Below are 26,572 nucleotides of genomic sequence, written 5' to 3'. Positions count from 1 at the left end.
GAGAAGAAATTCCAAAAACTTGGGCTGAAGTTCTAGGTGGCCTCTGCTTTGCGCTAGAACGGAGAGGAGATGGAAATGTTGTGGGATGTAAAACCTTCATAACATATAACAGAACTGAGTCCCCAGTTATTGCATTTGACTCTATGTGGTGGCAGTAACTGACAGTAGAGTGTAGTCACTGTCATACGAAAACCTCATATCTCTGAAATGATAACTTTTGAAGGATGAGAACACATTCTTAACCTCTATTAATGTCATTTAAAAGTACTTGAAGTGTTTTCAAAATTTCTGTTGGTCCATTCATCATGATATTGTTCACACAATGTAAGGGGCAAATGAAGCTTTCAAACAGTTTTAAAGCAATAAAAAAACTAAACTGAGTTTTTTCTTATGACAGAGACAATATATCAGTGAATGAGTTCTCTGATGTGACGGTACTTCTGTTAGGGTAAGAATCTTGATTTCTCTCACTTTCCTCCCTCTAGATCTTTGGTACAGCGCTGTTATTGAAGAGAAGCGTTTTAACCCTCGTGCTGTGATGGATGATCCAGAGCGTCAGCAGCCGCAGAACCTCACCCTGCTCCCTGGAGAGGAGACCTGCGAACACATCTTTTTCCATGTTATGGTGAGCTTAGAACTCATAATATCACATATTTATTTATTATTTTGTAGCAATTTTATATCCCCCATGTACTTCTTACATTTTGTTTCTTGTCATTCATAGTTCAAGGTAATAAAGAAATCCATTAGAAAAGTGCAAATTCTAAACTTCAATCAGTATTTGTAAAGAAGAAAGGCTATTAAATGAAGGTTTGAATTTTATGTTGATTTGAATAATTATCTAACATAAATAAAAGTATAGAAAAATCTAGGTACTTGCTTAACTCCTGAGACGCCTTTTGAAACCCACACCAGTCCCTCTCTCTCTCAGTCCTATACAGTTTACAGGCTGGGCATGGCTGCATGGCACATTGTCAGGATCTGGCTATGATTATACAAAGAAAACACAAGTGTGTGTGATTACACAAAGATAACAATGAATTAAAAAGTATTTATATATCAGGGTTATTCTACCATTGCGGTGGCAAACAAGATATCAGTGTTGATAAGTAATTCAAGTGTAAAGTGGAATCTGTTATCCTGAACATCAGTAAAGTTGTAACGCCACTGACTGTAACGCTGCTGACAAAATTACTAAAATCTCTAGTTTCAAAGTCATGTTGTATGTAGAAAATGATAAATATTGCATTCATGTTATTTTATTTCAATTACAAATAATTTATTATTTCATAACCACAATCTTTCTGCAACACATGAAGCTATCAGCGTTTTAGCCAAATTTATCAGGAATATAAAAAGAGATTTAACTAACTGCAGACTTCTTAGAATTAGTCTTTCTTCCTTTGCTATGTCCATACAACAAGGACAAAAAAATCCTTTAAAAAAAAAGTTTAATCTTAACATAAGACAGACAGTAAATTCAATACATTTATGCAATTTAAAATAAAAAACAAGCAGCCAAATTGTTGTTTCACAGAAAAATAATACTTCAGCATCTGTAAAGTCACCCCTGTGACATTAATTTTCATGCACAATGTGACTAGAAATCACTAAATTCTGAAAGAACAAGTATCATAGTTTTGGCTAATTCTAGATTAGAACAAAGAATACATGGACATCAACTTTCTGCAATTCTTATTTTGAGCTCACTTTAAGTAATTATTAAAAACTGCTGCTGTTTTTACCAATTGCATTTGAGTAAGTTCACACATTATTCCTTTTGCAATCCTAGGACACTACAGATTATGCCAGGCCCATCATATTTTCTGTGGAAACAGGTCTACAGGACCCAGAACAGGGTCCCACGCTAGATGACACCTGGCCAACCACCGTAAAAACCCAGGTTTGTCACTGTTATCTTTCTCTGTGATCAAGCAATAGATTGTTTAATGGAGTTTAATAGGCACTATAATGCATAACAGTTGTTAGTCAATGGATTTCATCAGTTCTAGTTGGGTCTCTGTGTATGGCTGTAGATTAATGTACTTATCATGCCCATGAATTTCATGCTTTTTTCATTTTCTCCAGCTTCCTTTCTGGAATGGCTGTGATGAAGATGATCACTGTGTTCCAGACCTGGTGATACAAGCACAGACCGACCTGATCAGTCGCGAGTATGACCACAAGCACACACACAAAACACATATAGAAACAAAGAGAAAACACACTTCCTCATACCTGTTCTCTGGTCTGTTAGGCAGTTTTGTGGACAGGCATTCCGTGCAGGCAGCGTTTTGTGTCGCAGTCCAACCCCAGCAGAAGTGAGTGAGAGAGTTATAGAGGGGTCCAGGCGGAAGTTGGTAATGGACGTTCGTCTGGAGAACCGGGGAGAAAACGCTTACGGAGCCCGCCTTAACATCTCATACTCCAGAAACCTACACTTCTCCAACCTTGTAGTGAAGGTACAGCATAAGAAAGTGGTTGCATAGACATTAAACATAAACAAAACTGATGATTGTAAAGATGCAAAAATACAGACAATAGAAGCACTACATAAAAGCTACTGACTACTGATTATTACTGATAAACATTGCTTACATGTTTTGCTTTGACATACTGTAATGTTCAAAACTCAGTTCCCAGTCAAAATGCCATTAGGTACAAGTTATCAGCATCAGTGTTTATTTTGTGCCGCTTTAACTTTTCCGTCCTTCTGATATTAAAACCAAGGAGTGTTCTTCCGACAAAAGATGTTCCCAGATGTCACAGACATTATGATCCCCTCCAAAGAAACACAAACCTTCACAAAAGCAACTAATACAAAAACACACCTTAGCTGTCTTGCTAATTTCTATCTCATGTGCATCTAAAATGGCTAAACGGGACATTTCTGAGGAGATTAGATAAAAGATAATCCTCTTGAAAATAAGTGAAAGGAATGAGGAAAATAAGTGAAAAACAATCAAATGATTCAAAGATTCAGGAAAAATGGAACTCCTAACATCCGTGCAAGAGCTGGTAGACCATCAAAACTATCACCGTCAGACAAACAGTATTAAACCCCTTAAATCCCAGGCTAATTACACAGTAAGACTTATTATTCAGCAACTACAAGGACTTCAATGCAAACGGGGTTAAGCTATTCTTAGGTTATAGAATTGTGTAATAAAACTTTAGACCTGCAAGTGTGATCCGGGCCATTTAAGGGGTTAAAGGTTCCATCTTTAAGAGACAGAGAAAATCAATCTCCACTCGCTTTAGATCTGAAAAAATCTGTCCATCCTTCCACTGTGAGAAGACAACTCAACACTTTGGGTCTGAAAGGATGTGTAGGTGACAAGAAGCCATCAAAAGATGTCAAAAAGGAGAACATTTGCAAATCAAACAACAAAGCTGCTGGTGTTCTCAGAACAATGGACTGACCACCCTGGAGTCCAGACCTCAACATCACTGAATGTGTTTGGGATTACTTGGATCGTGAGACGCAGAAATAGCAAACATCTGAGACTGAACTTTGGAGGTGTGGAAAAATTTCCCTGCAGATTTCTTTTAAAAAACTGAAAGCACATCTTCTGAAGTGAATGGAAGCTGTAATAAAAGCAAAGAGTGAACAGGCTAAATACTGAAAAAAATACTGTATTTAGTCGCTGAGGCTTCTGTTGCATATACATCTAAATCCTTTTCTCTGTATTGAAAAATGATTAATGTGTACTTAATGGCCATTTTGACTGGAAATTAAACAAATGAAAAGGTGGTCTCTGACTTTAAGGGTGGTGTCTGACACCTTTAAATGGCTAGGACCCTTTAGCAGGTCTAGGCTTCCATCCTTTAGTCAAAGTCAAAAGTCAAAGTGAACTTTATTGTCATTCAGACTATACAACAAGTAGTGCACAGCTGAACAAGATCAGATATGTTTCTCTTTACTCAGAGAGCTTAAGAATAGGTCAGTTAGTTTGCACTGATTTATATGTAATTACTGCATGATAAGACTTATAAGCCTGGGATTTTTTCCAGTGCAGCACAAATTATTTTATTGAAGAATCTCTCTTTTTGTTATGTAGGATAACTCAGACATACACATTAACTGCCGTGGTGGGGACAAGCAGAGAAATGAGAAACACTGCAATGTTAGTGCTCCCTTCATGAGAGCTAAGACTCAGGTGAGTGTCTTCCACTTATTTTCTGCCAGGGAAAGTGTGGCTGTATATCATCACTGTCCAAAGAAAAACAAGTATCTCCAAAATGGAATCTTTAAAGGAAATGGCAAAAACATTGTTAACTTTTAATGTAAGTTAATGTAAAGAGTTTTTTTTTCCAAACTATTTTGCAACATTCCTGTCGGACCCAATTTTCCTACAACATAAAGGACAGCTGGGGTGCTCAAATGATATAGAAAAATGGAGATACTTGGGAGTGGCGATAGTCCATTATTCCGAAAACAAGACAACAAGAAATAAAAATAGTGGCTCTATTCTAAAGATTTAAACTTAGATGTTTGGCGCAGCTAATTAAGGGCTATTTGCTTTCATCTCTTTCTTTCCGGTAAGTATGTACTTAGTAGTTTTGTATTATTCATCGTCTGGTTGTTCTTTCATTTGACACATATTAACTTCTGCAGAGTTTAATTTGATTCAGTGGTACTCTGTAGGAGTTAATCCAACATTGTGGACATTTTGCTATTCGATTTGATCAGGAAAGATATATGGCATACATTAGTTAGTGGTTCATGTTTGACTGAAGAGATCTGTAAATTACAGCCTACTATGAACTCTATACCACTGTGACTGGATGGTTTTTTCAAGCTCTACTGTATTTGTGAATTGTGGCCCTGGTGTCTATGTGGTAACGCAGCTCTGTTCTGAATTTTCTGTGGTTAATTTTGTAGCCCACTAATGTGCCACAGATCCTTACATCAACTTTGCTCTAAATAAAGACTTCTAAATGCACAAACAAGCGTCAGCCATTGCTCAAAGTGCTGCTGAGCAACTTTCTAGCATGCTGTACTCACATGGACACAGCAGAAAGCTGTGTTAAATTTGTTTTCATGTGCATGTTTTTGTCTGGAGGGGAGATGTATGAGAAAAAGAAACAATAAGGCATTTTGAAAAGCGAACGTTTCTGTAGTGCTTGGCAGTAAATCTGAAGAAAGCAAAATGTGATGTGTGCACCATACTTTGTACAACTCGCTAAGGTCAAAAGGCAGCGTACAAAGGGAGCTAACAAAAAAACTGAAAAACTGATACAGCATAGGAATCAGTGTGTTCCAGTGCAATCCTATGAGCTAGAATAAGCATACAGAAACATCCCTAGGGCATAATAGTAGTCATAGTTTGGTAGTGAAGGAATACATGTGACGGTAGCCACGTTTACATGCAGCCTAATAATCCATTAATAATCTGACTAATAACTCAATCCAGAATAGTAGACGTCCATGCATAAACCTCAATCGGAAAAAAATAGAAATTGAGGCCATTCAGAATACAGTTCCTATTCGATTGAACGATGTGGGTAATCCTGTAAATAATCATTTAAATAGAAAAAATGATAGACATGTAAATGTCTGTATTTGATTACATTACCAATCAGAAAGTTTAAGGACATTCTGTGCATCTACGTTCGCGTCATAGCGAAAGTTTATAATGTTCAACATGGTGGGAGCAGAAACGGGTTGCAGAGGAGAGGAAGCTTTTATGCTTTGAGCTTTTAAAGATGGTGGTTGGACAGGTGTCTAGCTTATGTGTCTCAGAACACAACGTCTTCCTCTCACCCTTTTTAATAAGTACATGTGAAGTACATTTTCTTGAGTCTGGCATAATTTTAAAACACTTAAAAACACAAGCACTGCTTACTGCTACTCGTCTCACTCTGAACACCTAACACTTCAGTCTTACTGTATAATTGAAATGTATTCATTCAGATTAGCAAAAATCTTTGCATGTAAACACAGTCACTGTTACGTAATCAAGATACAAATAAAGGTAATTGTATTCCGTGATTGCTGCTAAATGCAGATATTGCCATGATATTTTTTATCTTTTGTGAGAGCTTATCACTCTTCAGGGAAGTTGTCTCCTTTAGGCTGTCGCTCTGCCGAACTCTCATGGAAAGAAAAAAAAAAATTACGGCCAACCTGTTGTAAAACTTTCCTTGAGTCCTGCTACATAACGTGTTAACATGTACCTAAAAATCCAAAAACTGCAGAAAATCAGATTTTATATTCACTTGGGTTATCAGATAATGGGAAAACTCTGGGTCTAGATGATTTCTACCTTGCAACCCGCCAGCAAATTCACAACAGAAGAAAGGCATGATGAAAATTTGAACTTCATGCAGTGTGGAATCACTTTATCAGCAAACATGAATACAGATGAAAAAGATGAAAACTATTCATATTCTTACATGACCACTTGAATAGTCTGGTAACTGCCAAAATACAATATTGGCGTGCATGTAAATTCACTCATACACATGACTGTGCCACAAATATGTCATGGCAGATGTCATATTTTGTTGTCAGTTCAGTAATATAGTACTGTCATGTTACCATTAATGTTAGTTGTAATGACAGATGTCAGATTGTTGGATGTCATGACAACCAACCAGAGTAGCACAGCAGAAATTATAATGTGATATAAGCTGCCATGATGTTAAACATTTTGGCATTTTTCATGAAAATTCAGTGCAAATAAATTTTTGTGTGAATTTTTTTGTTTGAAAAATCATATAAGCAGGGAATGCTATTTTTGATGACCTGTATTTAAAATAAAGGGGCCACCAAAACATGAATAAAGCATAATTTGGCTTTTTAATATAAAAGGTAAAAATAAAATAGAAAATAAAATAACTGATAATCCAGAAAAAAGGGCAGAATGGTTATTATATACTTTCTCGTTGGAGGGGCTCAATTACTGGTAATGGTTACATAACATTTATTAATTGTACTAAAAATCTGTCATGGCAACTAGTGACATCTGCCTATGACATTTGCCATGACATGTTCATGGAATAGTTATGTCTATGTTACGTAGGGTTATAAAGTGCTACCATACTTGCTATGGCAATGATATTAACTTTAAATTCATAGATCCACAGTAACTCATAGATCCACATTTCTTTTTCACGTGGTAAATTTCTTTTTCAATTTCAATTTTTTTTTTCAAACTTATTTTTTCATCAGTTAGTGATGTAGGTCTGTATTCTTGTTGACATTAAAAATCGAGTTGGGATGAAAAGCTTTCCTTACAACACAGAATGTGAACCAAATTGATATAAAAAGTGATATAAAAAACACAAAATATCCAATAGGCTGACATTGGACAATATCGACTGACACGTCTAAATGGCTCAGCTAGGATATCCACATAATTCCTTTGAGTGCAGTTTAAAGGGTAGGTTAGCTTGCAAAACAAAACAGCGTTCTAAAGACATTATTTAAACATATGACATGAAAAGTATATTTATCAATTGAAAAGTAATCCAAAAGGAACATAAAGCAAGTAGATTTAATAACTTTAATATATTAATCCTTTGGATTAGGTTACAGATTTTTTAACAGGTAATCTGTAATCTGTACTGTAGACATTTTTAAAGTAACTCTTCCAACCCTGCTAATAATCCTGATGGGAAAATGGACAACCTTCACTTTCAGCAGCATCAGCAAAGTAGCATCCCATGTGATTACAGTTCAATCAGTTCAGTAAAATCTATATTTTCAGAACTTTTCTGAGTGAAAAGTGAGCACTAAGTGAGGAACCTTGGCACATTTTTATCTTATCTTGGCCCAGGGTCTTTTATATGAAGCCATAGAGGGTTCAGCCCAGCAAGCAACTGCTTAGTTGTAAATCTGTAGGCAGTAAATGCGACGTGTGCACGCTGCTAATGGAGATGTTTTATTGCTGTGTGTGCTAATGCTAGTCCTATGGACGTGAAACTGATGAGCGCCAATCTGCTTCTGATGACTGCATAAGAAAGGCCTGCACACACTCACTTTACACCATGACATCAAAGGACACCACCACACTTCACTTTCTTCCTCACATCACACTTTAGCAGAACTAGGAAGGTCTGTCAGGGGAAGATCTTTTGCTCTTTCTCTTTTGACTTGATCCATAAGCCTGAGTGAAACACAACTTGATCAAAGAATGCTGGGCCAAATGTGTATGTCTTACTCAAAAAGCACTGTGTTGCCTTGAGTATGACAGACAACAGCCCAGCATTAAGCTCTTGCTCCAATGACCATGTGGCCCCTGGTTGTCAGACAGGCACCTCAAATCTTTTTTTGGCATGTCTAATTTAAGCAGGACAGATTTTATATAGTCTGAATAGCAAAAATTCAGAATGAATCTGACTTTTTTCAAACCAATTCAAGCAACATTTGTATGTGTTTTCATCATCATACTGAATTACATGTGTTACGTTTTGTCATTTCTAGTGTGTCAAATCTTCAAAAAGTCAGAATGTGCTATACGGAAGTCGGTGGTGCACATTTACATATTATAGCTGAAATATGAGGATCTTTAGATAAGAAATTTGAACGGGCATTTAGGTAACATTGATAACATAGGTGTCGTCACTTTTGGAATAGAGGTCAACGTGGCAAGATTTTGTCCATGTAATTTTGACCATTTCTATTGGTCCCTTTCATCATGAAATAATAACACAATGCAAAGGCCAACTGGTGTTTTTAAATTATGCAAAAAAAGGGAAAAATGATAAAAGTGGAGATATTTGCCTGACATTTTTTGTATGTTGCTGTCCTACAGTGGCTGTTTCAAAGCCTACTTAAAGCCTGTTTTTGAATATTACTCATAGATCCTTTGAGCCTGTTAGCTGACACTGCCTGCTGATCAGGTGTTCCTACTGTAATGTTCTATTCATGTTCTCGTTGCTAAAAAATGCAAAGCTGTTGTGAAATATAGTGTGATTGTTCTGCAAGCTGGTTATAGTTGTTAAGTAACCCTCACAAGTGAGTCATTACTATGGCAACAAGTGTGTAAATGTATATGAACAAATGCACTACAGCCTGGCCAGTCAAATTGGACTCACTTCTGAACACTTTGAAATCAGATTTGAAGAAAAGTAGAATGTTACCAATTTTAAAATACTAAGGCATAAACAAAGTAATTCAGAGTGGTTTCATGTGAAATGCTCCATTGTAGACAAACATAAAGAGTCAGAATTGCTTACAGTGATGGTGATCTGAAGCATTAAATGCCTCTAAAAGCTCCCTCACAGAAAGTTTTCAGGAAATGGTCATAAATACGCTGCCTGATGCCTGTGACATTGTTTCATGATAGTTTTGAGACAATGTTTTGGAATAAAAAGTATTGCTTTAAAAGACATTCATGAAGAGGTATATGCATGACACTGTTACGCAAAATAGCACTCAATTGAAGACTCAATACATTTTTTGGTAACACTTTATAATAAGGGTACATGAACTGGCAGTAATTAAGGCATTTACTAATGAATAACTAATCAGAAAGTAATGAGTCATTAATCAGGAACAAACGAATAAGTCATATATTAACAACCACAAGACTAAATTACTAACGCATGTACTAATGAATGAAGATGAAGGTAATAAAGGCTTTATTCAGTGCCTGAATTTAATAGGAATTCATGTGTTAATTAATGTTGTCACAAGATCCCCCTGAGACACAGTGCTCTGGAATATTATGCCTATCAAAGTCAACTGTTTTTTTTTTTTATAGCTCCATCCTCTCATCATCTTGTCCTTCTTCTCCATCATGCTGCGTAAGCAGCCCTTGTATTTGCCTGTTTCTGTCAGGTCTTGAGTTTATTGTTTTTGATTTCTTATGTTACCTTGTCTGTTTCTACCTACCTAGTGACTGTTTAGTAAAATTAAAAGCTTACACTGACATTGTTCTGCAACTAGTCCTCATTTGTGACAGTTGCCATAGTTTTAATTAATCTTGCATGTTAATAATATGACGTTTTAACTCCTGTATTGATACACAGTGCCTCATGAGGGAATAGTTTAGCCTACAGTTACCACTGAACTCAGAAATGAGTTAATTATTGGAGTGTCCTTCTCCTGGGGTCATAAGAATCCGTAATTGTATGCACATTTTTGTGCTTTCCCAGATCTAGTACACCTGATTGAACTCAACTGCTGATTTACAAGCTTCTGTTGTGCTGGTTGAGGTGTGTCAGAGTGAGAAAAATACAAAACTATGCAGTGTCAATTCTCAATTCACTATAAAGAAAGCAGTCATTACTGATGACTCAAGATGAATTCATAATGTTTGTGCCCCCTAAAGTAAAGTGATGAACCAGTCACACTTTATTACTCATTAAATACTGATTCTTCATGATGAATTCATGTTTGTGCCCCTAAAAGTGATGAGCGAATCACACTTCATTACTGATTACATACTAATTCTTCGTGATGAGGTCATGAGCTAATAAAATAGCAGGGGTTAATCATTTTACTTACCAAAATGACAGTCATTCTTTTTCCCTCTCAAGAACAGTGATGAAGGATAAGTAGCTACAATATGGCTCATATGAAAACATGACATTGACGAAATTCACAGGAATGAAAAAGCATATTTTATTATCATTTTATGACGTCTACACAATACACAGAACCAGAGTAAGTGAATCTGTCACTGTAACACGGAAAATGAAGAGAAACCAATACATACTGGTTCTGTAGTTCCACAAACATCTGTAAAACGGACAGAACTGCTGGCTGATTAAAGTCACAAAGATATTCATACTGCAGCTCTGTTTCCAAATAACTCACACAAGCTGAAGGTCGAGTCTGTGACTCAGCTTTACTGAAAAACTCAGAACGGAGTACAAAAGAAAGTGGAGAACATGGCGCTAAGTTCGCGCTCGGCTAAGCACAGTTAGCGCGCCCTCTCGCTGTCTCGGCTCAGTCTGTTTACTACTGGGCCCTGTGAAGCACTGCCACCGCACACATAGCCCTTCACAATAAGAGTCCCTGTCAAAGGAGGAATAACAAATGAACCAAGCAGCATAAAATTAACATGTGATTTTAACCAGACAGAATAGACGTGCCTGACGCCACATATTACTACTACTACAGTAAGAAAAATGCGAAATATTGCAAAAAGGCGAAAAGAGAAATATTGAAATTTCTTTTATTATTTCAATTATTTTAATTCGCTGCTCTTAAACGTTGTACTAGAGATATTCATTCAAGACTCTATCGCCGCTTGACATATAGCATTTAACGCAATTACAGCCATTTACTGGCGAAGAAAAATAGCAGTAATTTCCAGCTGCGGAAACAGTTGAAGTGTTACATTGCAAAATGCTGTGTTTCCATTAATAAAACATTTAGATATTGCAAATTTTTAAAAAGAATAATAGATGTATAATGGGAAACATTTTCATTTTCTGAAGGTGGTATTTCTCAGAATAACTGTGGCATATATTAAGGTAATTCACAGTTTTAATTAAATCAAATGCCTATTTTCAGTAAATAAACTAGTTTACATTTTATTGAACATACAACAGTTTATGTTTCTATTGTAACAGTATGACATAGGTAATCATAAATTGCATGAATAGAATGAAACTAACAGAGCTTCTGGCAGTTCGCCAATGTGTACTAACATTCTTTTTGTATGCTTAATTAATACATGAATTCCTAATTAGTTCAGGCACTGAATAAAGCCTTTATTACCTTCATCTTCATTCATTAGTACATGCGTTAGTAATTTAGTCTTGTGGTTGTTAATATATGACTTATTCATTTGTTCCTGATTAATGACTCATTACTTTCTGATTAGTTATTCATTAGTAAATGTCTTAATTACTGCCAGTTCATGTACCCTTATTATAAAGTGTTTTTCAGTGAACCATTACACATGACTTTGTTTACATCTCAACCAGTGAATTATGCAGAATTGTTGAAAAATCAGTGGAACCATCTTTAAGAAATAAATATGATTTGTCCTGCCATGTGAACAAAGTCTACATGCCTAAAAGTATCCAGATTCCTGCTTATCCAACATTTTTTCCACCACCAAGGGATTAAAAGAGAGCATTTCCCCCTTTGCTGCAGTAACAGCCTCTATTCTTCTGGATAGGCTTTACGCTAGATGTTGGAACATTGCCGCTGGGATTTGATTCCATTCAGCCACAAGACCATTAGTGACTTAGCAGTGTTGCATGGTTCACAAACGACACTCATCCCAGTGTTGTTAAATGTTCCAAAGAATATGATTCGACTGCTGCACAGTCCAGTTTGTTACTGTAAATAGAAAAGGAAGGAACTAAAGATAAAAAAGAAGGAGTATCCATACTCCTTCTAGTCAGAAAGACGGCATGGTTGCCAAATGCAAATATTTTTTCTTTGCCAGACAATGACTAAACAGTCACACAGAATCTCCATGCCTCCTGGATAGCTGGACGTTGACCCGTACCATAGCGATAATGCAACACATACATTGCAGGCAGATAGAGGGGGCCTGTAGGCATAATGAGTACTGCTATTATCAGCTGAGTCTGTGGCCTGTCTGTGCTGAGTGATGTGTATACAGGATATGGAAGTTAAGACCTCATTAGAGTGGTTTTCTGTGCCTATAAGCCAGCCTTCAGGCTGGGGTAGAAGGCAGTAAACAGTGGCCTGTTGAACTGCAGGCCTCTTCCCACATGCAAGCTGGTTCTCATGCAGGGCGGGGTGACGGATAGCATGGTACTCAGATTGCTTTGGTATTCAAAGCCAAGATAGAGTTGGAATTTGCATGCCTTGATTGTGGATTCTATTTTTGTTTTTAGTGGGCTCATGTGCAACGACTTTGCACAAATACAGCTCTGTGTGTGCCTATGTGCTGATGGGTAGATCTTTGTGCATGTCAGCAAATTCATTTTATATGTGTGCACGTGTGTTGATCATCAGTAAGACAGCTCTGAGGCTGTTCAGTGGTGCCTGTGGCTGCTTTGCTTTGAGGCCACAGGCTTACAGCAGGTTATTGCAGGCTTTACTGCTAAGCCCTCCACTAAAGCTTGCACTGTTGCTATTGGCAGCTTTCATATACAGAGGGGAAAGTTCTGCCCTCCTGTAGAGTTACACACAGAAGACACTTACATGTAAACACTGCCAGCACCCAGTGTGCTTGTGCAGTTTTTCTGATACAAACATATTCATTGTCAGATGTAGGCTATAACGTGGCAGTTTTACAGACAAGCCAGTCTTTTTACTGACTTTTCCTTCATCTTTTTCCTCCCCCCCCCTCAACAGGTCACCTTCCGTTTGGAGTTTGAGTTCAGAAACTCTGTGTTGCTGGACCATGTTCGGGTCATTCTGGGGGCCAGCAGGTAATGAACCTCACATTAGTCAAGTTTATAAGCTTATCAATGCCTTTCAGTATTTTAGGAATTCTGCACCAAGTACATATTGGTACTGATGTTATATCACGATTACTCTGCAGAAAAAGATTTGGGGTGTTATTGAGGCAGGTAGAGTGTGACAATAGTGTTGCACATGCTAGGAGATATTTTTCCTGTGTGAATTCAGTTATTGAGTTAAAAAGCTTACAGAAGTTCAATTATTTACAGCCAGTTACTTGTGAGCTGTTCTAACTGTGTAGTGTGCAATATCAATCATTTCCCCACTGTCTAAGTCATCTGCTTAAATGTAGTAGCGTGAGCTGTGATGTAGGATAAGTTCTAGTGTTTATGGTATTTGTAGTTCATCAGGTAATGCTAACACTAAAGAACAAATCCATATATTTGTAACCACAGGGCCTCACAATGTACAAATTTTTTTTGTGATTTTATCGTTTGCCTGCTAAAAAAAATAAGTCATCCCAAAAGACCTCTCTGGATTAGGGAACTGATGTGCCCTCTGATGTTACTATTGCCCTTACTATCTTTGGCCCATATACTCTCTTTGCCCTGTTTCAATAGTAAAAAGCTGATTAGATTAAAAAACTACTTATTAAATAACAAAGAACTCCATCCACATGTGCATTACTGCTGGTGTGGATTTTCTCATACACAAATATGCAGAAAAAATGCTACTTGAGTGCTAATATAAAATTAGAATTATTTATAAGAAAATAAATGTAGCAAAAAGAACATTAAAATACAAACCTTTTACCTAGTGTTTCTGTTTTTTTTTTCACAGTTAAAATGAGCATTTGTTCCACTTTTTGAGACTTATACTTCTTAGAAGCATTTAATGTAGTTTAAATCTCAGTGCCAACAATAAAAATATTTGTGCTACAACTCTTGCAACCTTTATAGCACCATAGCTACATGCTCAATATTTTTATGTACAGACTCATACTGAGTATGTATGTATGCTAATATATTTAGGGCTTGGACAAAAATTAACAAAATTATTGAAATTAAGTAGTTTTTCATTATTAAAAAGAAGTATTTTGCAGTTACATATTCCATATATCTAGGGTAGTTTTGTGCCAGAGGGGGTGACAAAGCTGCAATCCCTTTTTACACTAGCCCCAGTTTTACAGACCAAATTTAAAAAAAAAAAAAAGTCTTTCACATCATAGCTTATTGTTCTTGTAGTTTGTAAGCTCATTTTGATTGTCAGAGCTCCAAGCTGAAGAAGAGCTTCAACTCCACTGTGAGTCAGGAGAACTCTTCTTACTGTGATGTCATCCAGTGTCTGAGACTTTGATTCACACTGGTGAAAAAAAAATAACTTTGTCATCTTCTTTTCACATTTTCATTGTTAAATAAAAAAGTACATCAAGCTTGATGCGAAGGTTTCAGTGCGTTAATTCCAAATATTCGGTGAGAAAAGACCTCATGATGACTAAACATTAATTGTACAACCAGGCCATTGAATTACCAGTTTTACTGATATGTGATATAATGGATCAAATAGTACATTTCGTCCTCCTCATATTTCTTCCCTAATGCAAGTTCATTCTCTAAATATGGCCAGTTGCCTTGGTAACACAGCTCGCTCACACCTCTTATGCCAGGCAATCTACAGAATATCAACATCACACCGTTACAGACTAAAGATTCGTAGAATAGAGCACAAAAAATCCATTGTATCCAGTTCTATTTTGTTCCATAGCTTATTATCCTCTCACCTCCCATGCCTCTACAAGATTACCTTAAAAGACTCAAATATTTGTTATCGAAGGGTACTTAGAAGGGACAATGATCCTCAAGTCCATTGTACAAATTATAGAGACTTAAGGAAATGAGTGGTTTGGCACAGCCACATTTAGAATTATGTCACTGGCCTTTGTACAGAGCTTTAGAAAGCCAACCACTGTGGTTTCAGGGGGTCCTCTTACTATCTGGTGAACTAAAACTCCCTTCCATCCTATTAAATCTGACATCACTGAATAACCTCTAGCTCAGGACTTGCACTAAAGTCTTTACACTCAGTTTACCTCAGATGTGACCTTGTTAATAATAGTCCATGTCATAATGCAGCTGTGGCATTTAATATATACTAAAATAAAACATATTTAGATAAGAAGCACAATCTTGAAGAAGTGTGTTGCAAAATTTGATCTTATAATAAAGGGAAATTCTGTCTACATGTTACCAGATTTCTGCATAATTAAATTCTTAAGAGTTAACAAAGTCATTCAGAGTGGTTTGATGTGAAATGCACCGACTCAGCACGGGTGATAGGAACCAGATGTCTGAAGCGTTTAATGCCTCCAAAACCTACCTCACATAAAATGATTGCAAATAAGTTACTTGAGTCATTGGGCTGAAGGCAGAAAACACCCTGGAGAGGTCTCTAGTCCATCACAGGGCTCTATTAACATTACATATAAAACTATATAAATCTCTAAAATGTATCATTTTACATAAACCACTCTGAATGACTTTGTTTACGTTTCAATGATTTAATAACAGAAATTTTAAAAATTGGTGGAATTCCCCTTTAATGATGTGGAAGAACCCTATGAAACTGTGCATGAGAGAGAGAGAGAGAGAAAGAGATAGAGAGAGTCAGACAGACAGAGAAATGTTTGTGACAAATTGGAATGAAACTAAAGTGTTTACACATGTAACCAAGTGTCACTTGACTGTTCCCAGAGCTGGCATTTCTAAAATATTTTGGTCTGGAGTCAGACTTCCCCCCTAGTTCTGTGCTAAAAGCCATAACTGTAAGTTAAAATATCCAAAGTGATCCCAAAACAGCATTCCTGCTTTGGAGAAGCTAAATAAACCCATAATTCTGCCGAGTAGAGAGTAGAGTAGCTGTAATGTATCTGATGTCTCTTCCTTATGTTTCTCTGCAGTGACGGGGAGGAGGTGGCTTTACACGACAACATTAACGATATTTTCTACACACTGAGATACGAGGCTGACCTGCTGTTCACGAGGTCAGTCACTGAATGTGTGCGTCAGTTTGCGTGTGTGTGGGAATCGCACTTCAATAACAAACAGCTTGTACAAGAAATGAAAAGCCTGCTCTTCCACATCGCTGTTTTTCTCAGAGACTCCAGTCCGTCGCGCTGGGAGCTCAAAGCTGAACTCTCTCTGGAGAAGCCTGGGAACATCCACCCACCCTTCAACTTTACCTTTCAAGTGAGCCCAGCTGAACTGTTCCCTTATTTTACTGTAGATTAAGAGAGCTGGGAGCAAATGAGACTAAGTAACCTCAACTGAATATAAAGTCATTGTCTTGTGCTGTTCAGATCCAAAACCTGGGCTACTTTCCTGTGAGAAACCTGCAGCTGAACATCTTAATCCCTGAAGTGACAAAAAATGGCAATCAGCTCCTGCAGATCCAAGACTTTCATGCAGACCAGGTGAGAAGAAATGCCAAGCTGAAGAATTTTTGGGCAACTGCAACACCATCCCAGCACAATATGATATCTATGATACCCCATTCCTGCTAGTTAGAGGAGAAAAATGTTCATGTTTTTTCCCATCTTTCTCTGTTTCTGGTAGCAGTATGTCAAAATGTTGACTTAGCATCTCAAAATAATGACTTACTATGCCAAAAACTCTGTCTTGAGATTTTGACTTAGTATCTCAAAATAATGTATTACAATTATTATCTCTTTTCTTGAAATTAGGACTTACTTTCTCAAAAAATGTATTTATCTCAAAATGATGACTTATCATTACAAAATAATTACTTATTTCCTTGAAATTTAGTTATTATTTCAAGATAAGTTAAAATGTGAAGAAAATCAGTCATTGTTTCAAGTCAAAATTTTGAGAAAATAAATAATTATCCCTTTATTTCCCCTGATTATCCCAAAATAATGACCTAATTTCTTGAAATGTAATGTTATAATTTTGAGATACTAAGTCAGAATTTTGAGGAAATAAGTAATTATTTCTACAAAGTAAGTCATTACATTGAGACACTATTCCAACATTTTTAGAAAATAAGTATTTATTTTAAGATACTATGTCAACTATGATTTATTTTGAGATGATAAGTCAAAAACTTTGATGTACTGCTGCCAGAAACAGAGAAGGAGAACAAAACTTTTATTTATTTCTCTTCTACTTGGCAAAATTGGGTTTCCACAATAACTGGTAAACGTTCAGTAAATAGTTTTGTCTATTTTCCTTTGAGGAGAAGCACTTTCTTCAGGTTCTTTCCAGGCTACTAAGTTATGTTAATGGGTTAATACACACTAACTGCTATGTTTCAGTTGTTAAAGCCATTAGAAAATATTAGAACACACAGCACATAGAAAACACCACACATGCAGAATTACTGTGTACTGGCAACTGGTCAGTTACAATGAGTTTACATTTGTTTACATTATGTCTCAATACTGTACATCTGTTCTCTTAGTCTGCCTCTTTGCAGACTTTGATGTGCATCGTATGCTGCCACCATTTTACTTCTCAGTACATTCCATCATACACAAGTTGTCATCCACTCAGTACCACTTAAACATATCCAGACTCTGTGGTCAGAAACTGACCATTGACAAAGGGCTAGGGGATGGCTGTAAAACAAATTGTGCATGGCAACTATAAAGCCAGACCAGTTAGAGGTTTCTAATAATGTGGCCGCTGTCTTGCCACCATCTTACTTATGAAAATTCTTACTCAATTTGTTATTTATTTCAGACTAAAAGCTGAATGTAGCTTTAAGATAGACTCCTCTCCTGGATTAACAGTGAACTGTATTCTTCCATCAGGAAAATGGGATTCAGTGCATTCCTCCTCAACATGTAGCACACAGTCGTGCATCTCCTGAGGACCTGACCCGCATCTCACGTCTGGTAATGCCTCTTACTTTTACCTTTGGCTGTATCTCTATATCTACAAGCAGACAATGCTTCTAAAGCCCACATTTGGTCTCTTTTATGCTGGTGTCTTTGAAGCTTTGTGTAATTTTAAAGGTCTCTCTTGTGATGTCACTGCTTGTGAAAAGCATTTACTCCCCATATGTGGCAAAGAGTTCCTACTAGGCTTGCTAAACTGCAGTCATCTATCATGCAAAATGTCTGGCTTTATGTAATCCAAAGCAGAAACTCTACAGAAGTGGTTTATCCTTTAAAATGTGGTTCTGGAGTGCTTTGAATGAAACTGTAAATAAGGTTTATTCTTAGTAGCCCTGGTTCTTATCTTCAACCAGCTTTATTAAAGTCATTAAATTGTGCAATATCTTCATATCATTGAAAGGGGGTTTCGCAATGAAACTCTCAATGTCACAGAAAGTTTTTTTTGTTCCAGAATCTCACCACAAGCAGCTGTATCTGATCTTGCAAGTGTTTGTGAATACAGGATCTTAGCAACATTTCTCTGTGTTTGTGCACACAGAATTTCACCAATACCCTGACAGTGCCAGTGCAGTGCAGCATCAACTTGACCTCTTACAGAGACGTCAGTGTGACGATCAGCGGGTCTCTGCGCGTTGACTCCCTACATGCAGTGAGTAAACGAACTGTTTCTACAGTCTACAGACACTGTATCTTCTTACAGACGCAACTTGTTATATAAAAAACAACTAGCTAGTTGCTTTAGGTTAAAACAGCCTCACTAGCAAAAGCTTGTACAAAGCTGATACAAAGTCAACTTAGTTCATACGCATGACTATACATACTCCCTTATGACTGATGACTGTGTTGTTTGGTCTGCCACTGAGTGCTAGTCTGGGGCTTCCATCTGTTGCTCTGTATGGTGAGTGGTGTTCATCTAAGGTCAGGATTTCCTGAAGCCATTAGGACCTGTCAAAATAGACAGCACATACAGAGCAAACACCGCCCAAGTAGAACAACTGTGTATTGGCAACACTGGAAAGTTACAATAAGTTTACATTTGTATACATTATGTCTCTATGCTGTATATCTGTGCATTCTCTCTCTCCAACCCTCCACCCCCCATTTCTGTCTCTATCTCCTTCTGGCTTTCTCTCATACTGTGCAAAAGTCAGAGACCACCCTTTCATTTATTACATATCCAATCAAAAACAGCCAGTAAATACGTTATTCACTTTTTAGTGTCAGAAAAAAGGCTAAAAAACAGATATTTAACAGACAATTACACAAAAGCCTCAAAAACTAAATATAATGTTAAATATTTCAGTGTTTAGTATGTCCACTCTTCCATTTTTTCAGGAGACTTGCTTTCAGTTTTTCAGAGAAATCTGCAGGGATATTTTTCCATTTTTTCCCCAAGAGAACATCTCCAAAGTTCAGTCTTAGAAGTTGGTTAAACTTTCAAGTTCTTGTGGTCCAAGTAATGTCTTGCAAAACTACTTGGAGTCCCATCTTCTCTGCATCTTTTAATCCAGGGATGTCCAATCTTTTCTGTAAAGGGCCAGTGTAGCTGTATTTTTTTGTTCAGCATAAACAAAGCAGCAGCATACACAGTTATTAAAGACTGAGGCTAAGTAATTAAATGAGTGGAACCTGGTATACTAATGCTTGTGTGGTATGACAACCACACTGACCCTTTGCAAATAAGATTGGACACCCTTGTTTTCATGGTTTCATAAACTCTAGTTTTGGAAACTATTTATTTTCCTTTGATTTTCCACTTCATTATGCTTGGTGGATTATCTTGGAAAAAAATAATAACTTGTACTTAATGGGTATTTTGACTGAAGTTTAAATAAATTAAAAAAATGACTTTTGCACTGCACATGTATGACTCCATTTCCGAAAAAGTTGGGATGCTGTGCAAAATGTAAATAAAAACAGAATGCAATGATATGCAAATCATGTAAACCCTATAGTTAATTGAAAATAGTACAAAGACAACATATTAAACATTGAAACTGAGAAATTGTATTCTTTTCTGAAAAGTATTTGCCCATTTTGAATTAGATGCCAGCGACATGTTCCAAAAAAGTTGGGACGGGGCATGTTAACCACTGTGTTGCATCCATTCTTCTTTTAACAACACTCTGCGTTTGAGAACTGATGAGACCAATTGCAGTAGTTTTGAAAGTGAAAAGTTTTCCCATCCTTGCTTGATATAGGATTCCAGCAGCTCAACAGTTCAGGGTCTCCTTTGTTGTATTTCTTGTTTCATAATGTTCCAAATGTTTTCAATGGTGACAGGTCTGGACTGCAGGCAGGCCAGTTTAGCACCTGGACTGTTTCACTATAGAGCCATGCTGTTGTAATACGTGCAGAAAGTGGTTTGGCATTGTCTTGCTGAAATAGGCAAGGCCTTCCCTGAAAAAGACGGTGTCTGGATGGCAGCATATGCTGCCAAAACCTGTATACATCATTCAGCATTAATGGTGCCTTTACAGATGTGTAAGTCATGCCTTGTGCATTAATGCATCCCTATTCCATCATGGATGCTAGCTTTTAAACTGCATACAAAGATTCCTCTGGATTCTCGGAATCTTTTAATGATATTATGTACTGTAGATGATGAAATCCCTAAGTTCTTTGCTATTTTGTGTTGAGAAACGTTATTCTTGGATTGTTGGACTATTTGCCTGTTCAGTCTTTCACAGAGTGGTGAACCCTTCCTCATCTTAACTCCCGAAAGACTCAGCCTCTCTAGAATGCTCTTTTTATACCCAATCATGTTATTAACCTGTTGCTAATTAATCACTGTTTTTCGTTCAGCATTACACAACTTTATGAGTCTTTTGTTGTTTCATCCCAACCTTTTTTGAAACGTGTTGCGGACATCAAATTTAAATTTGGCATTTATTTTTCAAAAAAAGAAGTTTTAACATTTGGCATGTTGTCTTTGTACTATTTTCAATGATTAAATGATTTGCATATCATTGCATTCTGTTTTTATTTACATTTTGCACAGCGTCCCAACTTTTTTGGAAACAAGGTTGTAAACATGCATATGCATATAGACATGCACTCTTTGATATTCATCTTGTGCTGCTGTTTCCACCATTTTTTATTACTCATGCCTTTACTTCCTGTCAGTCATCATCATCTCTCTTTCACTCTATTACTCTGGGAGCTGGTGAGTGCGTGGCAGACAACTGACTCTGTGTTTTTCTTCTCATGCCCAGCTGAAGTTTAAAACGCTGGAGTTAGTGACTACAGCCTCGATGGAGCTGGGACCAGACAGCCCTATGTTCCTTCATGAAGAGAAACCCATCAGACATGTGAGTCACGCTCTTGACATGTTCATGTGGACAGGAAGCCGCACATTATCTCACAAAAGCCCAGGCTGTGACACTGCATAAACAGGCTGATGTAGGACAGATCTGGATCTGGACAGGGGGAATATGTTGGAACTGGAAATTAACTTGAAGATTCAGTTTCAGGATACAGTCATTTTGCAACAGTTACTTTTATAAGACTAGATAGCCAGATCAGCAATTTGCATGAGCATTGAACACTGGTGGTTGGCTGTATAAAAATCTGTTGACATTGCTGATATAGTCAGCAAAACCTCTGTGACTGTAGTCATGTTCTACGCTCGAAAACCAAAAATATTCTCATTACTAATCCAAAATTAATACATCTGTGTGACTAAACTCTAATTATGTACTGTGTAGAGCTTGAAACTATTAATACCATGCACATGAATGCAGTGACCTGAGTCACACTCCACTGAAACTGTGCCCAGATCGTTTATCCTAACATATCCACTCACGTAAACTTGCACAACCCACGTAGTAATGCTTACCAGACGGAGACCTTCTGTTTGCAAATGAGTGGGAGTTCTGCAAAGCTGCAGTCCATTTCACAGCTGACACAGTGGAAGCTTTTCAGTGCACTCCAGCAGTCTGGAACCAAAGGACCGAAAGGACCAGCCGACCACCATGCAGCCCTTCACTCTACCACTGATCTCTGCTGCCATCTATGGACACTCCAGCAGAAAACAAAACTTACTGACATCAGCAAAAAAGGCTTTTCTTCTCACTATAAAAGTAGCCTTATTGAAGCTTATAAAAATACCTATATTTACATGTATTTTGTCTTTATTTATTGCCACATGATCATCAAGAAACCTATACCAAGATAATGATCTTGGTCCAAATTTGTCGTTTCATTCAGTTAAAGGTATGCATAGCTTCATTGTCATATGTCTGTTCTTTTTGTGTGTTTTTCAGATAATTCTAGAAATTAGGAAGGAAGAAGATTACCGTATTTCCATCTGGATTATTATTGGGAGTACACTTGGTGGGCTGTTGCTACTCTCTCTCCTCATTTTAGCTCTGTGGAAGGTAATAACCTGCATCTGACTCTTGTGCCTCACAGGAGCACTTACTGTATGATTGTCACTATGGATGCTGCATTTATGAAAAATATTTGTCATCATACTTGTGATTTTTTTATTTAATAATTTAATTTTTTCTAACTACTATGAATTTCCCAAGGGGAATTCCTCCCATGTTTCAAAATTTCTACATTATGCAACTTGCATTGCATTGCATTGTAGAGAAACGTATCAGCATTTCTTTGCAGTGGTGGTGGTAGGAACCACAGGCGATGTCTACAACACATATATAGCCATTTTACTCTCCAAAATGACCAGTGAACCTATATGTGTCTTTGTATGTAATGCTGAAATGGTAAAAAAGTGGTATTACCACCATTAATGCATTTTAAAAATAAATTTTAAAACCTTGTGTCAAAACTATTGTACAACAAATAGAACAAGGCATCAGAAAGCATATTCGTAACCATTTCATGCCATTCCTTTCTGTGAGGAAAGCTTTTAGTCATTAAACATTCAGATGTCTGGTTCATATCACCACCACTGTGAACAATTCTGACTTGCTAAGTTTTTCTAGAAAATCCTATTGCACATCAAACCACTTTGCATTACTTTTTTGCATCTTGAAATTTTGAATGGGAGGAATTCCCCTTTTAGTAACTATGAACATAATATGTAAGTTTTGTAGTTATGAGCAGGGTTTAAGGGGTTAAACGGTTTTGGTTTGCATTGGTATGAAAGACAGCATGTACAGTATGATGATATTGAAATTCAGTATTAAAGGGCCTATCCTATATTTCTCTTGTGTTTTATTTTTTTGAACAGTAAGTTTGGAAGCTTTAATTGTGTTTAAATATCACATAATACTCTTTTATTTAAAAAAAAAGTGTTGTGCAAAAGTTGTTTAATGGGAGTTTAGCTTGCGCATTGGATTGAATGCTGACTCCTGGCTATTTCTGCATTTCTCCCAGCTGGGTTTTTTCCAAAGGCAGAAGCACAGGGAGGAGGCAGAAAACGAGGCCAATGGGAAGGTGGCAGAGGAGCGATAACGCAGGCTGCCTATGGGGTTCAACCAGGCCCAACTCTCAGGGAGCATCCCACAGTAACACTACACGTCTCAGAAACAGAGAGATGGGGGGGAGTGAGTGAGTGGCAGAGAAAAATGAGAGAGAGAGAGAGAGAGAGAGAGAGAGATTAGGAATAGGAGGAGAGAGAAATGTTGGAGACTAAAATAAGATTGAAAGAAAAGTGAATAAGAGAAGAGAGATATATATAGAGAGAGAATCATGAGACGGACACAGTGAGAAAGAAAATGGAGGATTTGCTCTGTGCACTGGATGATCTGTTGCTCAATCATAAAAAAAACACTGCATCGCCCTTCACCTGGCCTGCACTGCTTACTGAGCCGAACCCATGGATCAAGGACAGGTCCCCACATCTCATCCTCGATCACACCCTTACAGTGGCCCTAGTGCTTCACACTAAGAAAGGAAAAATGAAAAATACCAATGGGACATCGTGCAAAACAAAGATTTTTGGGAAATCCATTTAGGAAAGACTTCTGGGAATATGAGTTTTCACATGGTATCTGACTCATCGCATCTGATCTTCTGCCAAATTAAATGTCACGTTCTGCAAATATACAAGAGAAACCTCAAAGGGCTGTGACTGTCCGCAACAGCCATGTTTCCTGGTGCTTTTACTCCAAAAGTAGGACATCTTGGAAAAAGACAGAGTGGGGAACGGGAGAGAAAGAGTTCGCACAAGAGCTGGCTTGCTTTTTGTAACAACATCGACAGATATACAGCACTGCGCAAAAGTCAGAGACCATCTTTTATATATATCATTTCTCATCAAAACAGCCTTTAAGTACAAGTTAATTATCAGGGAAAAAAGGATTTAGAAAACATACATTTAACAGAAAATAACAAAGAAGCCTCAACAACTAAATATACTTTGTTTCAGTATTTTGTGTGTACACCTTTACCTTTATTACAGCATACGTTCTTTTTCAGTGGCCTGTTTTCAGGTTTTCAAAGAAATATGCAAGGATATTTTTTCACACCTCCAAAGTTCAGTTTTAGAAGTTGGTTGCATTTTCTGCTTCTCACTATCCAAGTAGTAACAAACACATTCAATGATGTTGCAGTCTGGACTCTGGGCCGGCCAATCCACTGTTCTGAGAACACCAACTGATTTTTGGATTTTCAAATTTCCTTTTCTCAGTAAGGGCTTCTTGACAGCTCCACCCATAGCGTGGAGTTGTCTTCTGACAATGGAGGGATGGACAGAAACATCTGTGGGTTTTTTCAGATCTGAAGCAAGCATGGAGCTTGATCTTCTCCTATTCACCTGTAAAGTCCACCCTTTACCTTCATTACAGCATCCATTCTTTTAATATTTTTCTTAGCCCTCCAAAGTTCAGTCCTAAAAGTTGGTTGCATTTTCTATTTCTCATGATCCAAGTAATCCCACATCTCAGATGTCTAGCTTTGCTGTTCTAGAGCAGTTTTTCTTCTTTTATCATCTGTTTCCTTTTTTAAGGGCTTCTTGACAGCTACACATCCTTTCAGACCTCTATCATTGAGTTTTCTTCTTAAAGTGAAAGGATGGAGTGTGGATTTTTTTCAGATCTGAAGCAAGAGTGGAGCTTGATTATCTCCTCTCTCGCGAAGAGGAAAGCTTCAAATACTGTTTATCTGATGGTGACAGTTTTGATGGTCTGTCTGGTCTTGCAGGGTTCTTAGGAGCCCCATTTTCACTTATAATTTTTGTGCATTTTTAAAGTGGATTATTCTTGTCTAATGTCTAAATATCTCCTGGGAACTTAATAACTTGTACTTAATGGCCATTTTGACTGGAAGTGAAATAAATAAATAAAGGGTGGTCCCTGACTTTTGCACAGTACTGTAAGAAGTAACATTAGGCACTGGTGTAACTAGCTCGTTTATTTGCAGTGTTTATAATTTATTCTTATGAAAATGAATAGTGTTTTGGATGTTTTTCCACAGTGCTTCAGCAGAATGTCCTCCTGTGGTATTCAGAAATGATAACACATCCACATTGCCCTAGCAGGGTATTTTGTCCATGCATAAGAATTATTCACTTCGCTTTGAGAGAATGATCAATTTCCAGATTTTTTTTTTGTCTAATTATTTTTGATGCACTTTTTTGATATTGTAGAAATACAAACTTGAATTTTGTAAATATACAAGTATCTTTTTTTTTATATAACCCAAGTTGAAAATGGTGTAATATTGCTTCCACAAGGACTGTGGCATTACCTTGTAGCTCTAGTGACATCAACCCTAGTTTCGCTTTTAGGACAAACCATGGTGTTCATCTTCGCATATGCTCAGCACCTCAACAAATAGCCTTTGAGAAAGGGTATGCTTATTGTACAGTTTCAACCAGGCTCAGCTTCTCCATCTGTGCTGTGGATGGCACGTGTGATTAAAACATCAAGAACAGTGCCAAATGTTGAGAACTCAAGTTACTTAAGATGGTCATTGTTTTTAGTGTCGAAACTGAAATATGTAATAAAGGCAGAGGAATTTGAATGTACTATGCTTTTTTCAATCTATTAAGGTGTATGTCAAAAAAATAGGACAATGAGTATTTGTATAAAACTGAATAAAATAAATGCCCATTTTATCAGTGAGCTAAAACCCCTGTATTGTTTCTGACTGTCCTTTATTTGGTGAAGCACAATATCATGCAGCATTACTGTGTGAAATCCTGAGAAAATGCATACTAATAGAATGTATTGGTTGCCTTACTGAATAAATCCAGCCAGCCATGAGCCAAGACAGTGATCAATCTCAAACAAGGATTAAAATATCAATACTCAAAGGATTCCTGAAAACATCATGAATCAGTTATCACATGTGTCCTTAAATATCATAACAGCAACCAACACATGGTCACCAGCCTTTTGTAATTATGATGACCTCAGGGTGACCCTCAATAGGAAATTTCCCCTACACAAACACTTGTC

General features: G+C 37.2%; 1 protein-coding gene across 1 annotated transcript in view; it reads left to right on the top strand.

Moving 5' to 3' along the window:
* Nucleotides 1-25,041, top strand: part of itga11a (integrin, alpha 11a) — an 82,566-nt gene extending 57,525 nt beyond the window's left edge. The window contains exons 17-30 of the mRNA XM_036584217.1: nucleotides 486-625; nucleotides 1,793-1,903; nucleotides 2,089-2,174; nucleotides 2,258-2,462; nucleotides 4,062-4,160; nucleotides 13,241-13,317; nucleotides 16,245-16,328; nucleotides 16,443-16,533; nucleotides 16,644-16,757; nucleotides 18,117-18,200; nucleotides 18,742-18,852; nucleotides 21,419-21,514; nucleotides 22,469-22,582; nucleotides 23,547-25,041. Coding sequence (XP_036440110.1) covers nucleotides 486-625; nucleotides 1,793-1,903; nucleotides 2,089-2,174; nucleotides 2,258-2,462; nucleotides 4,062-4,160; nucleotides 13,241-13,317; nucleotides 16,245-16,328; nucleotides 16,443-16,533; nucleotides 16,644-16,757; nucleotides 18,117-18,200; nucleotides 18,742-18,852; nucleotides 21,419-21,514; nucleotides 22,469-22,582; nucleotides 23,547-23,624 — 1,490 coding nt within the window. The 3' untranslated portion in view covers nucleotides 23,625-25,041. The remainder of the gene's footprint in view (nucleotides 1-485; nucleotides 626-1,792; nucleotides 1,904-2,088; nucleotides 2,175-2,257; nucleotides 2,463-4,061; nucleotides 4,161-13,240; nucleotides 13,318-16,244; nucleotides 16,329-16,442; nucleotides 16,534-16,643; nucleotides 16,758-18,116; nucleotides 18,201-18,741; nucleotides 18,853-21,418; nucleotides 21,515-22,468; nucleotides 22,583-23,546) is intronic.
* Nucleotides 25,042-26,572: the final 1,531 nt, after the last annotated feature.

The sequence above is a fragment of the Colossoma macropomum genome, unplaced genomic scaffold (assembly GCF_904425465.1).
Source record: "Colossoma macropomum unplaced genomic scaffold, Colossoma_macropomum, whole genome shotgun sequence".
Lineage (NCBI taxonomy): Eukaryota > Metazoa > Chordata > Actinopteri > Characiformes > Serrasalmidae > Colossoma > Colossoma macropomum.
The sequence above is the reverse complement of the archived record's forward strand: the minus strand, read 5'-3'. Positions and strand labels throughout refer to the sequence as shown.